Below are 14438 nucleotides of genomic sequence, written 5' to 3'. Positions count from 1 at the left end.
TCTTAAGCAGATTCTTAATTGACCCCACCCTATTTTTGCCTTTTCTTGATTATCTCCCCTTTGGAGGGAGAATAACCCTTCATTTGACCAAGCTTGAAACCCCTTCACACAAGGATGATACGTACCAAGTTTGATTGAAAATGGCTCAGTAGTTCTTGAACAGAAGATACTTAAAAGATGTCACAAATTATCTCTACTTGAAAAAGGGTGTGGGACTTTATTTGAACAAACTTGAAATCCTCTTTGACCCAAGCATGCTTTGTGGCAAGTTTTGCTGGAATTAGTCCTGCATTTGTGGAGAAGAAGTCAAAAATGTTAAAAGTTTCAGAAGGACAGACAGACTCACGTTGGACAAAAAGTTATCAGAATAGATTACTTGAGCTGTGAGCTAAAAATAAATCATTCTATATATCCTTTATTATCATTCCATGGAAAGCACTTTTATTATAAAACAAATCTCATCTGAAATCATTAACAATTAATAGATATTACAGAATAACTAGAAGAACTTCAAGAGTTCATGAAAAATCAACAATAAACAGATTAATATCACACACAATTAAATTATTCAACTATCTAAAGCAATATTGAGGTACGATTTTGTCCAAATCTAAGTAATATTGATCACATTTGCCGAGGTCAGGGCATAATTCGGCGTCGTGACCAGTTTCCCATCCATTCCACAAGGTAATTCTATGTAGCCTTTGTCTGAAGAGATCTTGACAACAGAGGGCTGCGATCTGCCATCATTGGAGGGCAAAATCGTGATTTTCTTGTCTGGATTAGCAGCTATGATAGCCGGAATATGCTCCATTCTAACATTCAGTTCCGCTGGGATTACCAATTTATTGTTTGAGTTCTCCTGATGTGTTGAAGTGCTGGTGTTGAACTCATTGAAAATTCCTCTCTCCACTTGATGTATGGTGTTAGCAGGTGGTGTTACTGCAGAGGGGCCAGGAGGGTTCATAGTGATGAAGTCCCGTTCATTTTTGACCTGAGCATTTGGATTTATCGGACTGGTGTTGATGAACTGTCCAGGTGGCTGATTTGGAGGAGAGATGTTCGGAGGAGTGATGTTGATACTACCACTTGTTGTAGAAAGGTCGACGACCGCCTGACACCCATCCATAACTTGTTGTGTCTGTATACTTGGAGTGAGTTGGAGAGTGCTTTCGGACTTCACCTGCTGTCCAGCTGGAGTTTTCTCAATCACTTTCGTAATCAGATAGTGTTCCACAAACATGGCTGAGTTGTTTACTACGTCACCACTGCTCTGTAGTACCGGTAAAGCGGTGACGGTCTGTAGTGAGTTGTCCCCCTTTGGTGTCGTCTGGACCTCAGGAATCGACATTTGCTGAGCTTCCAGGGACTGCAGATTTGGAGCCGAGTTTTGTAGACAGTGAATGTCCTGAACCACTGGGAGATTAACAGGGATGGCTGGCACCGGTGTTAACTGAACCATGTCCTTCTCCGGTTGTTGAGAATTGGATTTGTTGAGTTCCGTGAAGACTTGCTGCTGTTGATTGGTGTAGCTGACTTGGGTATCGGACGTCACCGGTTGGTGGGCGTGGTTATAGACACACATGTTACAGTTGTCCGTGTCCTTCAGTATGTCCACGATGTCTGTAATGGCTGGTCTGTCTACATAGTCTGGGGGGACAAAAACAATGGCTCATTAATTTCTATATGATGAGTCTGTACATAGTTTAGGCATGAAAAGGTTATTATGTATTTTCAATTTGTAAGTATCAAACATTTTCAAATCAATCTCATTAGAAACATGAATTAAGCCACTGGGAATACAGGTAATGAAGTAAATAACTCACTTTTAACTTGAACATTTATCTAGTGTTGAATTAGAAGTTAACACATTTACAATACATTTAACACTATCTACACTTGAACTTCGCCATCTCCAACACCGATATCTCACATACCATGGATATGTCAAAGTGAGTCGGAAGTCACAGCCACTTATTCTCTATTCATTTTATCCTCAAATATCTAGAAGTTTTTTCTATTTCCCATTGAGTTTGAGATAATGAAGTTTGACTGAACATTTAACAATATTGAATTTAGTAGGCATTGGTCTGTTTGAAAAGATGTAGATTTTGAGGGCATTGTGGATGAAATTTCTTGAAAGAAGAAATAGTGGGAAAGAAACCCATGAGCTTTGATTTATGTAATTATGTTTTTTATTGTAATTCAAACTATTCCTGACATTTCGTTTATCCAAAAATGAAACCTATTGATTTAAAAGTTGTGAGTTATGACCATAAAAACTGGTCAGAAAACAAGAGGCTCATGGGCCCGTCACTCACCTGAGTCACCTTGGCCCATATTTAAAGATTTTCCCTATATATTCACATGTAAAACTTTGATCCCCTTTGTGGCCCCAACCTAGCTGCAATAATGTAGCCCTCTTTGATTTTTTTTTGGGGGGAGAGGGCTACATATACTGTCCATACCCATACTGCCCATACTCATACTGTCCATACCCATACTGTCCATATACTGCCCATACTCATACTGTCCATACCCATACTGTCCATATACTGTCCATACCCATACTGCCCATATACTGCCCATACTCATACTGCCCATATACTGCCCATACTCACACTGTCCATATACTGCCCATACTCACACTGTCCATATACTGTCCATACACATACTGTCCATATACTGCCCATACTCATACTGTCCATATACTGTCCATACCCATACTGCCCATATACTGCCCATACTCATACTGCCCATATACTGCCCATACTCATACTGTCCATATACTGCCCATACTCACACTGTCCATATACTGTCCATACTCATACTGTCCATATACTGTCCATACCCATACTGTCCATACCCATACTGCCCATATACTGCCCATACTCACACTGTCCATATACTGTCCATATACTGTCCATACCCATACTGTCCATATACTGTCCATACACATACTGTCCATACCCATACTGTCCATACCCATACTGTCCATATCCAAACTGTCCATATACTGTCCATACCCATACTGTCCATACTCATACTGTCCATACCCATACTGTCCATACTCACACTGTCCATATACTGCCCATACTCATACTGTCCATACTCATACTGTCCATACCCATACTGTCCATACTCACACTGTCCATATACTGCCCATACTCACACTGTCCATATACTGTCCATATACTGTCCATACCCATACTGTCCATATACTGTCCATATACTGTCCATACCCATACTGCCCATATACTGCCCATACTCACACTGTCCATACCCATACTGTCCATATACTGTCCATACCCATACTGTCCATACCCATACTGTCCATATACTGCCCATACTCATACTGTCCATATACTGCCCATACTCACACTGTCCATATACTGCCCATACCCATACTGTCCATATACTGCCCATACTCATACTGTCCATATACTGCCCATACTCACACTGTCCATATACTGTCCATACCCATACTGTCCATATACTGTCCATTCCCATACTGTCCATATACTGCCCATACTCATACTGTCCATACCCATACTGTCCATATACTGTCCATACCCATACTGCCCATATACTGCCCATACTCACACTGTCCATATACTGTCCATACCCATACTGTCCATATACTGTCCATACCCATACTGTCCATATACTGTCCATACTCATACTGTCCATTCCCATACTGTCCATATACTGCCCATATTCATACTGTCCATATACTGCCCATACTCATACTGTCCATGTACTGTCCATACCCATACTGTCCATATACTGCCCATACCCATACTGTCCATATACTGTCCATACTCACACTGTCCATATACTGTCCATACTCATACTGTCCATATACTGCCCATACTCACACTGTCCATATACTGTCCATACCCATACTGTCCATATACTGCCCATACTCATACTGTCCATGTACTGTCCATACTCATACTGTCCATACCCATACTGTTCATATACTGCCCATACTCATACTGTTCATATACTGTCCATATACTGTCCATACTCATACTGTCCATATACTGCCCATACTCATACTGTCCATATACTGTCCATACCCATACTGTCCATATACTGTCCATACTCACACTGTCCATACTCATACTGTCCATATACTGCCCATACTCACACTGTCCATATACTGTCCATACCCATACTGTCCATATACTGCCCATACCCATACTGTCCATATACTGTCCATACCCATACTGTCCATATACTGTCCATACTCATACTGTCCATTCCCATACTGTCCATATACTGTCCATACTCATACTGCCCATACTCATACTGTCCATATACTGCCCATACTCATACTGTCCATACCCATAGTGTCCATATACTGTCCATACTCATACTGTCCATACTCACACTGTCCATACCCATACTGTCCATATATTGCCCATACTCATACTGTCCATATACTGCCCATACTCATACTGTCCATGTACTGTCCATACTCATACTGTCCATACCCATACTGTCCATATACTGCCCATACCCAAACTGTCCATATACTGTCCATACTCATACTGCCCATACTCATACTGTCCATATACTGCCCATACTCATACTGTCCATACCCATACTGTCCATATACTGTCCATACCCATAGTGTCCATATACTGTCCATATACTGCCCATACCCATATAGCTGCAATAATGTAGCCCTCTCTGATTTTTATTTTTTTTTTTAGGGAGAGGGCTACAACTCCTTAGGATCTCCGTAATGGTGCAAATGCGGGAGTGAATCACTTTTTTCGATCAGTCTAAACATTTGCTGACTTTCTTTAAGTAAATAAAATGATATTCTATGTTTCTTAGTCATTATATAAATTTACAACCTGCAACTTACTATTTGTGAGGCCCTATTCTACCGTTTACAACAATTTCGATAAATTCCAATTTCTCGATTCATATTTGTGCACCATGTTTGATGTACTGAAGTTTCAACTTCCGATTGTCAAGTTTTTTGCATATGCCATACAAGGTAGTATTTACGTCAATGGACGAGTACGGAGGAGAAAACTATTTCGTCGGTATTGGAAAGGTTTGAATTAGTGTAAATTCTTTCTGCCACCACATGATTTTCCTTTCTTTGTCGAAATGGCTCGAGTAACTAAATTTTCGTGCTGATTGTCAATGTTTAGATTTTTCAGCAGATCCACCTACGAGATCTTGCGATAACAAGCATGGGGGACCAGACGAAGAATTTTGCATTCTGTATATGATATTTAATGAAAAACGTCTTTATTAGACATGCCCAAGCACAAAGTTGGTACTCCTTTTGGTGTAAACAACATTTGGGACTAAAACACGGAGCCTATTATCGGTTATTCATAAAATTATTTTGCACCATTACGGAGATCCTATGGAATTGTAGCCCTATCCTGAAAACTTCCGAATAAAACAATTGGATAGGGCTACATTATTGCAGCTAGCCCCAACTTACCGCCAGGGACCATGATTTTTGCAAACTTGAATCTGCACTATGCCAGGAAGCTTTCATGTAAATTTGTACTTTCCTGGTCCTGTGGTTCTTGAGAAGAAGATTTTTAAAGATTTTCTCTACATATTTGTATGTAAAACTTTGATCCCTTATTGTGGCCCCATTCTACCCCCAGGGGTCATGATTTTAACAAACTTGAATCTGCACTATGTTAGGAAGTTTTCATGTAAATTTCAGCTCTTCTGGCTCAGTAGTTCTCAAGAAGATTTTTAAATGAAACAACCCTATTTTTGCATTTTTGTGATTATCTCCCCTTTGAAGGGGGCATGGCCCTTCATTTGAACAAACTTGAAAACCCTTCACCCAAGGATGCTTTTGGCCAATTTTGGTTAAACTGACCCAGTGGTTCTGGAGAAAATGAAAATGTGAAAAGTTTACAACACCGCCGCTGACAGACAACAAAGTTTGATCAGAAAAGTTCACTTGAACCTTTGGCCCATGTGAGTTAAAAATGTCAAAAGTTTACAGACGGACGGACAGACGATGGACAACAGGTGATCAGAAAAGCTCACTTGAGCTAAAGAGCTTACCATTAGAGTTAGGTTCACACTGGTCTCCCATTTCAAGCAGACCTAAAGTATTCAGGATGCCCTCTGTCTGCAAAGTTCAATATTATACATAATGACATAGCTATGATGATTTTAAATATAGTTTACACAGCAGTATGGCTGACCATTCCTCTAACTCAGCTGTAACAAGCCATTTCATTCAACATGAATTGAATATATATTTCTCTTGTACTTTTACATACAAAATGTCTTCATTGTACAAACTAAATTCTAAATGATAATTGCATACCCCTAGAGGCACATGTACATTTGATGATGATATGTTTACAAATTAGATGTAGGCATACACTACTATTTATTCTTGTACCGTTGTTTTATACAATATAGCATTCCCCGACTACTACAAATATTCAAGCCACTATGAATATACTGACATTTCCAATGTTTTTGCCTTCAGTTTCTTAATACCAATTCTAATGATAGCCATCTCCTCAAGAATGTGATGCAGTAGTGAACAATGAGTGTGAGAATCTCGATAAATATAGTACGTCTATTCTAAAGGCTGGGAACTCCCACAGTAGTGAACAATGAGTGTGAGAATCACGATAAATATAGTACGTCTATTCTAAAGGCTGGGAACTCCCACAGTAGTGAACAATGAGTGTGAGAATCTCGATAAATATAGTACGTCTATTCTAAAGGCTGGAAATTCCCACAGAAAAGAAAGTAGAGAGTAAATATAAGAAATCTGAGTTCTGAAAATACGCGAGGGTATGAACTGCAATGTATCAGTGCTGGCATACTCTTCAAGAAGTGCAAACGAACTTAATGAAGGATGTCAATGTACAGTGTCATAGCAATCTAATTAAAATTAGATCCTATGATCCGCTCATTTACTATCACTACACTAGGTAGCGATAGTAGATGAGCGGATCATACGATTTTAATTAGATCCTATGATCCACTCATTTACTATCACTACACTAGGTACGATAGTAGATGAGCGGATCATACGATCTGAGTGGCGTAGTTCATATCCTCATGTACAATGAACAACTGAGCACGAGACCTTCTCTAATTCCAATGTTCTATACCTCTCATAAATCAAAGTATGTACAAGTATGTTCTCTCATGCATGTGAAATTGACAGAAATGTTGCATCATATCATGGTTGAAATTTATGATTCGATATGCATACAATAATTATGCACTGCTCCATGCACCTTAATGCAGATATATTGTGTCAAATGAAATATATTCATCATTCACGCTACAAGTGGCTTAAAAAAACAACATACCCTATACCGGACATTCTGTTCAGAATTTTACAAGAAGAAAACAATACTTCACAAAGAGCGTATATTTATCTAAAGCTATTTTGAATTGTGCAAAATACAAATATGTGCATCCCATTTTCTTTACTAATATTTTTAAATAATTTTTTCCAGTATTTCTTGCAATTTTACACATCATTTGATTTTTAATTTGAATTAATTGCTAAGCATGTCACATTCCAACACAATTTGCCATTTTAGTACTATTGGAAAGAAGAAAACAATAATCAGCATCTATTTCAATCAAAAGTTTGTTCTTTAATTTCTAATAATGCAAACTTTGTAATTATCAGGAGCATTTACATGTAGTAGGATGAATATGGTTGGTATGCTCAAAAGCTCTTAGTATATTAGTTTGAATTCATCATTACTTGCACCAAATTTATAAAATACTTGCATGTAATGAATGCAAGCAAACCTTACTAATTTGTGAATACACTATAACTTCTATTACAATAACACCGATCAACAAAGGGAAACAACTCTTCATTTCCAGAAAAGAAACACTTACATCTGAGATGTTGTACTGAAATCGTCCATCTTCACTGAAAATGGTGGCCGTGTTGTCCTTAAACAGTTTAAGAAAAAGTAAAAATAACAATACAGCATCCAAAGAATATCAGTAAACTTTTATAAAACTGCATCAACATCAAGTTGAGCATTGACCATGCAATCGTGTTACCTGTAACATAACTATAGCTAAGTGTTCTTGAAATAAACCCATCTTTTACTTTGCATTTTAAATGTTTAAATACTTGCATTTGTAAACAACAACAACCCCCCCCCCCCCATTACATTTCATATTTCAGTATAGAAATGCAGATGCCATTCTTAAACAATGTTGACATTCAATATTCTAGCAACATGGTAGAGATTTCCTGACATGACTTTGCAAAATTCAAAATTTCAATCAACCATATTTTCCTCACAAGACTGTAGCACAGAATGAATAGTTTGTAAAAAAATTCATCACAAATGCTGAAGCAATGGTCCTCTCTTGAACAAAATAAAGGGAAAGTTTTCCCACTTGATACAACATTCACCATTGGCCCTGACGTATGACTTACCTGTTCCCCCTGTGATTTCTCATGCTTGGTTTTGTGAGTTTTCAGACTGTATGATGTGGAAAATGCCCGAGAACACCCATCTTCATGACACGCATAAGGCTTCTCTCCTGTAATGTGTGCACAATGAGATTCTTACATCATCAAGTGTTCAAATCAGAACAATAATAGTCCTAGCTACTGCATCATGGTCCTCAGTATACCACACACGAACATATGTGGTGTGTGTATATATATATATATATATATATATATATATATATATATAATAATATATAATAATATATAACAGTCAGTATGTAATGACGTCTAGATTTGTTTAATTTTAACGTTCCGCTGTTTGTGACGTAACGTCGCTATGTTACTGAATGTAAAGCTTCTGAAGATTTGAAATGAAAGCGCTAAAGCTTTACTAAACGTCTTCGTGTTTCATTTTTATTTTTTACCTATACTTTTACCGATCATTGCGAAAAGTAACTATTATCTATATATAATGATATATATATACAATGGCTGTTTGATATGTAATGTGTATTGTACCATAGCGCAGTAATGCTTTGCACGATTTCTGACTGGCACAGAGTCCGTCAAAGATGCTTCAAAATCTGGCCGACCTGTGACTGTAACAGGCAAGGCAAATGTCTCAAAAGTCAGGGAAATAATGATGGCAGATACACGATTTGTGTTATTGCCAAAGCTGTTGGCATATTGCTATCGCGGGTGAATTTTATTTTGAAGCGTATTTTGAAAATAAGAAAGATTTCTGCGAGATGGATACCGCAGATAATGACATGACCAAAATGTGTACGAGTACAAACCGCTAAGTAATCGCTCAAAATGCTTCCCAAATTCAATCAAAGACAATTTGCAAACATTGTTACTATTGACGAAACATGGGTTCACTATTTCGAACCAGTGAGAAAAATTGGAAACAAGATATGGCTAACTAAACACGATAAAAGGCCTGTAGTTACCAAAAGAACCATAAGCACAAAGAAGGTTCTTTATTGCATATTCTTCTCATGTGATGGTATAGCTGTACAAATTCCGGTGCTGAAGGGCAAAAGAGTTACAGGTCGGTATTACTGAGATGTTATACTAAAAAAGCTCAAGAAATATGATCATAAACGACGCCCTGTGTCAGGATTTAGGCATGTTCGTCTACTTCATGATAATAACTCCATCACATACATCTGAGTTTGTGAAGCAAGTTCTGAAGTCGGAGAAGGTTACTGTCTAGCCACACCCACCATATTCTCCAGATCTAGCCCCATGGGACTTTTTCCTTTTTCCAAAATTAAAAAAATTCTTATCTGGTCTTTATTACAAGTCCTGATAAGCCCTTGGCTCAGCCATCAGTCAGTGCCTCAGAGGTCTACCTAAATCAGCGTACCATGACGCATTTCAGAAATGGATTCATAGATTGAAATTATGTATTTCAAACCGCAGAGAATACTTTGAAGGGATGTAATGTTCATTAATTTCACAATTTGAGCTGAATGCTTTTGAGATATCATACAACACACATTACATATCGAACAGCCCCTGTGTGATCCAGACGCCACAGCCATAAAATAAAAAATTTAGGCAAATGCGGCCCACTTTCGATTAGTCCTGATTGGTTTATCAATAATGACCTGTACGAGTTCTGATTGGTTCATTAATATTGACCTGTATGAGACCTAATTGGTCCATTAATATCAACCTATATGAGACCTGATTGACCCATTAGTACTGACTTTTATGGGTCTCCTGATTGGTCCATTAATACTAATCTGTATGAGACCTGATTGGTCCATTAGTACTAACCTGTATGAGTCCTGATTGATCCTAACCCTAACCCTGATTGGTCCATTAATACTGATTTTTATTCATCTCCTGATTGGTCCATTAATACTGACCTGTATGAGTCCGTTGATGGGTCTTTAAATGATGACTGGCTGCAAATGCCTTTCCACACCCATTTTCATCACACCTTCAAAATACAGGAAAATGTACACCCTGTATATCATTACAGCCAAAACTTCCGTGATTCAGACTAATCCCAATAAATAAAAAGTCTGAATAGATGAGGCTTCTATATAACAAAATTACATAATTATATTACAGAAATACACAGGGGCAAAAAATTGGTTTTCCATGAAACACCGACCAGAATCTGAAGCCTCCAGATTATTGGGGTCCAGATAAAAGAGGCCAGATTGTAATTCATCAAGCGTAAAAGAGGCCAGATTGTAATTCATCAAGCGTAAAAGAGGCCAGATTGTAATTCATCAAGCGTAAAAGAGGCCAGACTGTAATTCATCAAGCGTAAAAGAGGCCAGATTGTAATTCATCAAGCGTAAAAGAGGCCAGATTGTAATTCATCAAGCGTAAAAGTTCATGTACAGCAGTGTATTCATGGAGATTGATTAACAAATTTTGTAAAATGTGGATATTGAAACAAATGAAATCATGACACATGAAATTACTAGCAAAACTTGTGCTACAGCAAATTATACATTTGCACAAATGTGCATAGTAAGTGCAATCAATTCTGACACTTTTTATAAGCTAATTTTGTCCTCAGAGAAAGACCTCAAAGTTCCACTCTGACGAACCAAATATATATAGCACAATATATGTAAAGAATCTCACTGATATGGTTTTTCGCCTGTGTGTGTCCGTATGTGCTTCCGTAAATCACTTAACGTAGTAAAATATTTGGTACAACCATCCTCATTACAGTCAAATGTGTCGCCGGTGTGTATTCTTTGATGAGCGCGTAATCTGAAAATTTGAAAATTGAAATCATTGCAGCTGTTTCACATTACATATGATGGCTAATTCATCCCTGTATCTTGATACCAATTGGCACTTTAATTTTCGACAATTTTTTTTTCATCTGCCAGAAAAGCCAATTTTTCCAGCTCTCCAAAATCACCTGAAAGATATCTCCCACACAAGAGACAACAGAAATACAAACAAATAATAGTGCTGACCTGTACAAGGTATTAAAGTTTTTGGCACATCCTTTGACTTCACATTCGTACGGCTTTTCTTTCGTGTGGACCCGTACATGTATCTTTAGACTGTAGGAAGTTAAGAAGGCTTTTCCACACCCATGCTGGTCACAGATAAATGTGTATTCACCTAAACGTAAACAGATTCTATTAACAGCTAGCTTACAGATCAGTGTATTCACCTAAACGTAAACAAATTCTATTTACAGCTAGCTTACAGATGTATTATTATTCAAAATATACTTGGCACTGAAACCTTGAGAAGTGACATCTTCCTCTCATTCTGTATATCAGGTTCGATTATCTTCACCTATATAATACTCTTTTTATACTATCCCACAGGTTCGATTATCTTCACCTATATAATACTCTTTTTATACTATCCCACAGGTTCGATTATCTTCACCTATATAATACTCTTTTTATACTATCCCACAAGGTGCTAATGGATGAACACACAGATGCACAATCATTATACGCCCCCCTCTAGTACATTAATGACCCCTTCACACCAAAATCCGAGCCAACAAAAAGCATTTATAAAAGTTGTAGAACATTTTGTTAATCATCGTAGATTAGATAAAGTTTAAACTCAATCTAATTAAAATTAGATGTTAGATCCGCTCGCGTGTTCGCAGACATAACGTTATGTATGCGAGTACGCGAGCGGATCTAACATCTAATTTTAAGTAGATCGAGTTTAAACTTTGAATAATACTGTTTCTCATGGCTTCTTCCTGTAATCTGTGGAAACAGGTGTACAAAGTATGATGAGCCTTATATAATGACTGATTTTATCTTACACACAAGGTGCTGACTGCATCACGGAGAGGCAGATGGACAGGGAGATCTCTGCTGTCTGAGTATCAGGTTTGATTATCCTAGTCTTGTTAGTATTGTGTCAATGTGTCTAATTTGTTTTGTGTCTAAAAATACTTCATTTAACTTTGCATCTAAGTTTGACCTTTTGATCTACGACCTTGAAAAACAATAGAATAGTTCATAGAATAGGTCCTCAGTACCCCTTGATTGTCGTAAAAGGTAACTAAATGGGGCGGTTCTTCGGATGAAACTGAAAAAAAAGAGGTCCCATGTCACAGCAGGTGTGGCATGATAAAGATCCCTCCATGCTCAAAGGCCTAAGCACCGAACATAGGCCTAAATTTTGCAGCCGTTCACCGGCAATGGTGACATCTCCATATGAGTGAAAGATTCTCGAGAGGGATGTTAATCAATATTCAATCAATCATCTAATCATTGTGTACCAAGTTTAAATGATCCAAACATTACAAGCACTGTTTTTTTTAATCTGATCTAAAAGATGCTTACAAAGGGAAAGACACACAGACTGACCCATGTACTGTGCCACACCGTGACCCTTCTTCTATGATAGGACATTAAAAAGTCATTTTATAAAATGTACATTGCACATTAATTTGGTAACATTTACAATTTTTCTCTGCCTGTTTCAAAAAATAGCAAATGGCTTAAAAATTGTTACAAGATTTAGGAGATTTGATGTTGTATTCTTAGGAAGGACTGAACATCAGGAGGGCTGAACACGCTGAGGACTGAGCATGTTGAGGACAGAACATGTTGAGGACAGAACATGATGAGGACAGAACATGATGAGGACAGAACATGATGAGGACTGAACATGATGAGGACAGAACATGATGAGGACTGAACATGATGAGGACAGAACATGATGAGGACTGAACATGTTGAGGGTTGAACATGCTGAAGGCTGAACTTTCTGAGGACTGAACATGCTGAGGATTGAACATGAGGACTGAACATGCTGAGGATTGAACATGAGGACTGAACATGTTGAGCAGGGAGTATTTGTACAATGTGATAGATTATAGAATTACAATACATTAGTACGCACGTCAGACAGTCACACACTACACACAGTACTTTTAAACCGACAGAGAAACCTGTCCAGCTCACAGTCTTATATTTTGTCTTTACTTTGCATCATGTAATCAAGAATGGTATATATGTACACACATGTATAGAATTACACGGATCCCGACATTTCTCTACAGGCAGCCATTAGAAACTATCTTATTACACTAATAAGACTCTAGACCTTTGTGTGTCTTCTGGTGTGTTCTAAGATTTCCTGCTGTGCTGTAGGTCCGCGCACATCCTCTGTAATCACACTGAAACCTGAAACATATATCAAATCATCCATAATAACTGTTAGTAGTACATTTCTGTGACATTTTTTTTTTTTATCTTAAAAAGGGTTTTGAAAAATATGGATGATCCCAAACATGCAATTACAAAAATATGTATATATGATTTTTATACATAAAATGTTCCTCTCTTATAAAAAGTTTTACAACATCATGCATATTATGATTAATTCAGTGTTTCCTTTTTATTTATAATATGATCCAAAATTAATCGGTGTTCATAAAACAACTCTTCATTCTACTCTAGAAAGATATTTCCATCAATCAGTATTAAGTTTTCATTTCTGGGGACCCAATTTTTCACCGACCTTCTGACCTCCTTTTCCTTGGTATCTGGGTCACAACTTTCTACAGTGATGGTGGCGTGTGAAGGGTTGAAATTGGCTGGGACGCCTCTCATCCCAGGATTAATGCTCATCTCTATCCTGTCATCTGATATGGTGTTGTGGATATATCGACTGAAATGAAAAAAAAAAACAATTGAAGATTTAAAATTCGGAATACCAAAAATGACAGAAAACTTAAAGATGATGTCATTCTGAATTTCTGTAATATATTTCGATTAATTTTATGGTCCTATAATGTGCAAGTCTACAGCAATGTGCAGGGTAACATTGTCTTTGCATTAGAAACTGATGACATATAGCATATCAAGCATGCATATGAAACATGTTATCTCGGTTGAGATTCGGCCTGGCTAGATATTTGGACATCAGCCGAGCCGAATTTCAACATAAAGTAGCATATATATATATATATATATATATATATATATATATATATATATGCTGC

General features: G+C 37.5%; 1 protein-coding gene across 2 annotated transcripts in view; it reads right to left on the bottom strand.

The window, feature by feature from the left end:
* Positions 1-399: 399 nt before the first annotated feature.
* Positions 400-14438, bottom strand: part of LOC125673600 (zinc finger and BTB domain-containing protein 24-like) — a 20863-nt gene continuing 6824 nt past the window's right edge. The window contains exons 2-11 of one of the 2 annotated variants that reach the window (XM_048910208.2): positions 13955-14104; positions 13538-13617; positions 11422-11572; positions 11078-11209; positions 10342-10415; positions 8444-8550; positions 7888-7944; positions 7341-7355; positions 6064-6130; positions 400-1650 (exon numbers count right to left, since the gene is read on the bottom strand). In XM_048910208.2, coding sequence (XP_048766165.2) covers positions 611-1650; positions 6064-6130; positions 7341-7355; positions 7888-7944; positions 8444-8550; positions 10342-10415; positions 11078-11209; positions 11422-11572; positions 13538-13617; positions 13955-14104 — 1873 coding nt within the window. In that variant the 3' untranslated portion in view covers positions 400-610. The remainder of the gene's footprint in view (positions 1651-6063; positions 6131-7340; positions 7356-7887; positions 7945-8443; positions 8551-10341; positions 10416-11077; positions 11210-11421; positions 11573-13537; positions 13618-13954; positions 14105-14438) is intronic. The other variant, XM_048910209.2, reaches the window with a different exon arrangement.

This window comes from Ostrea edulis, chromosome 3 (genome assembly GCF_947568905.1).
Source record: "Ostrea edulis chromosome 3, xbOstEdul1.1, whole genome shotgun sequence".
NCBI lineage: Eukaryota > Metazoa > Mollusca > Bivalvia > Ostreida > Ostreidae > Ostrea > Ostrea edulis.
This window is presented reverse-complemented; position numbering and strand designations above follow the sequence as displayed.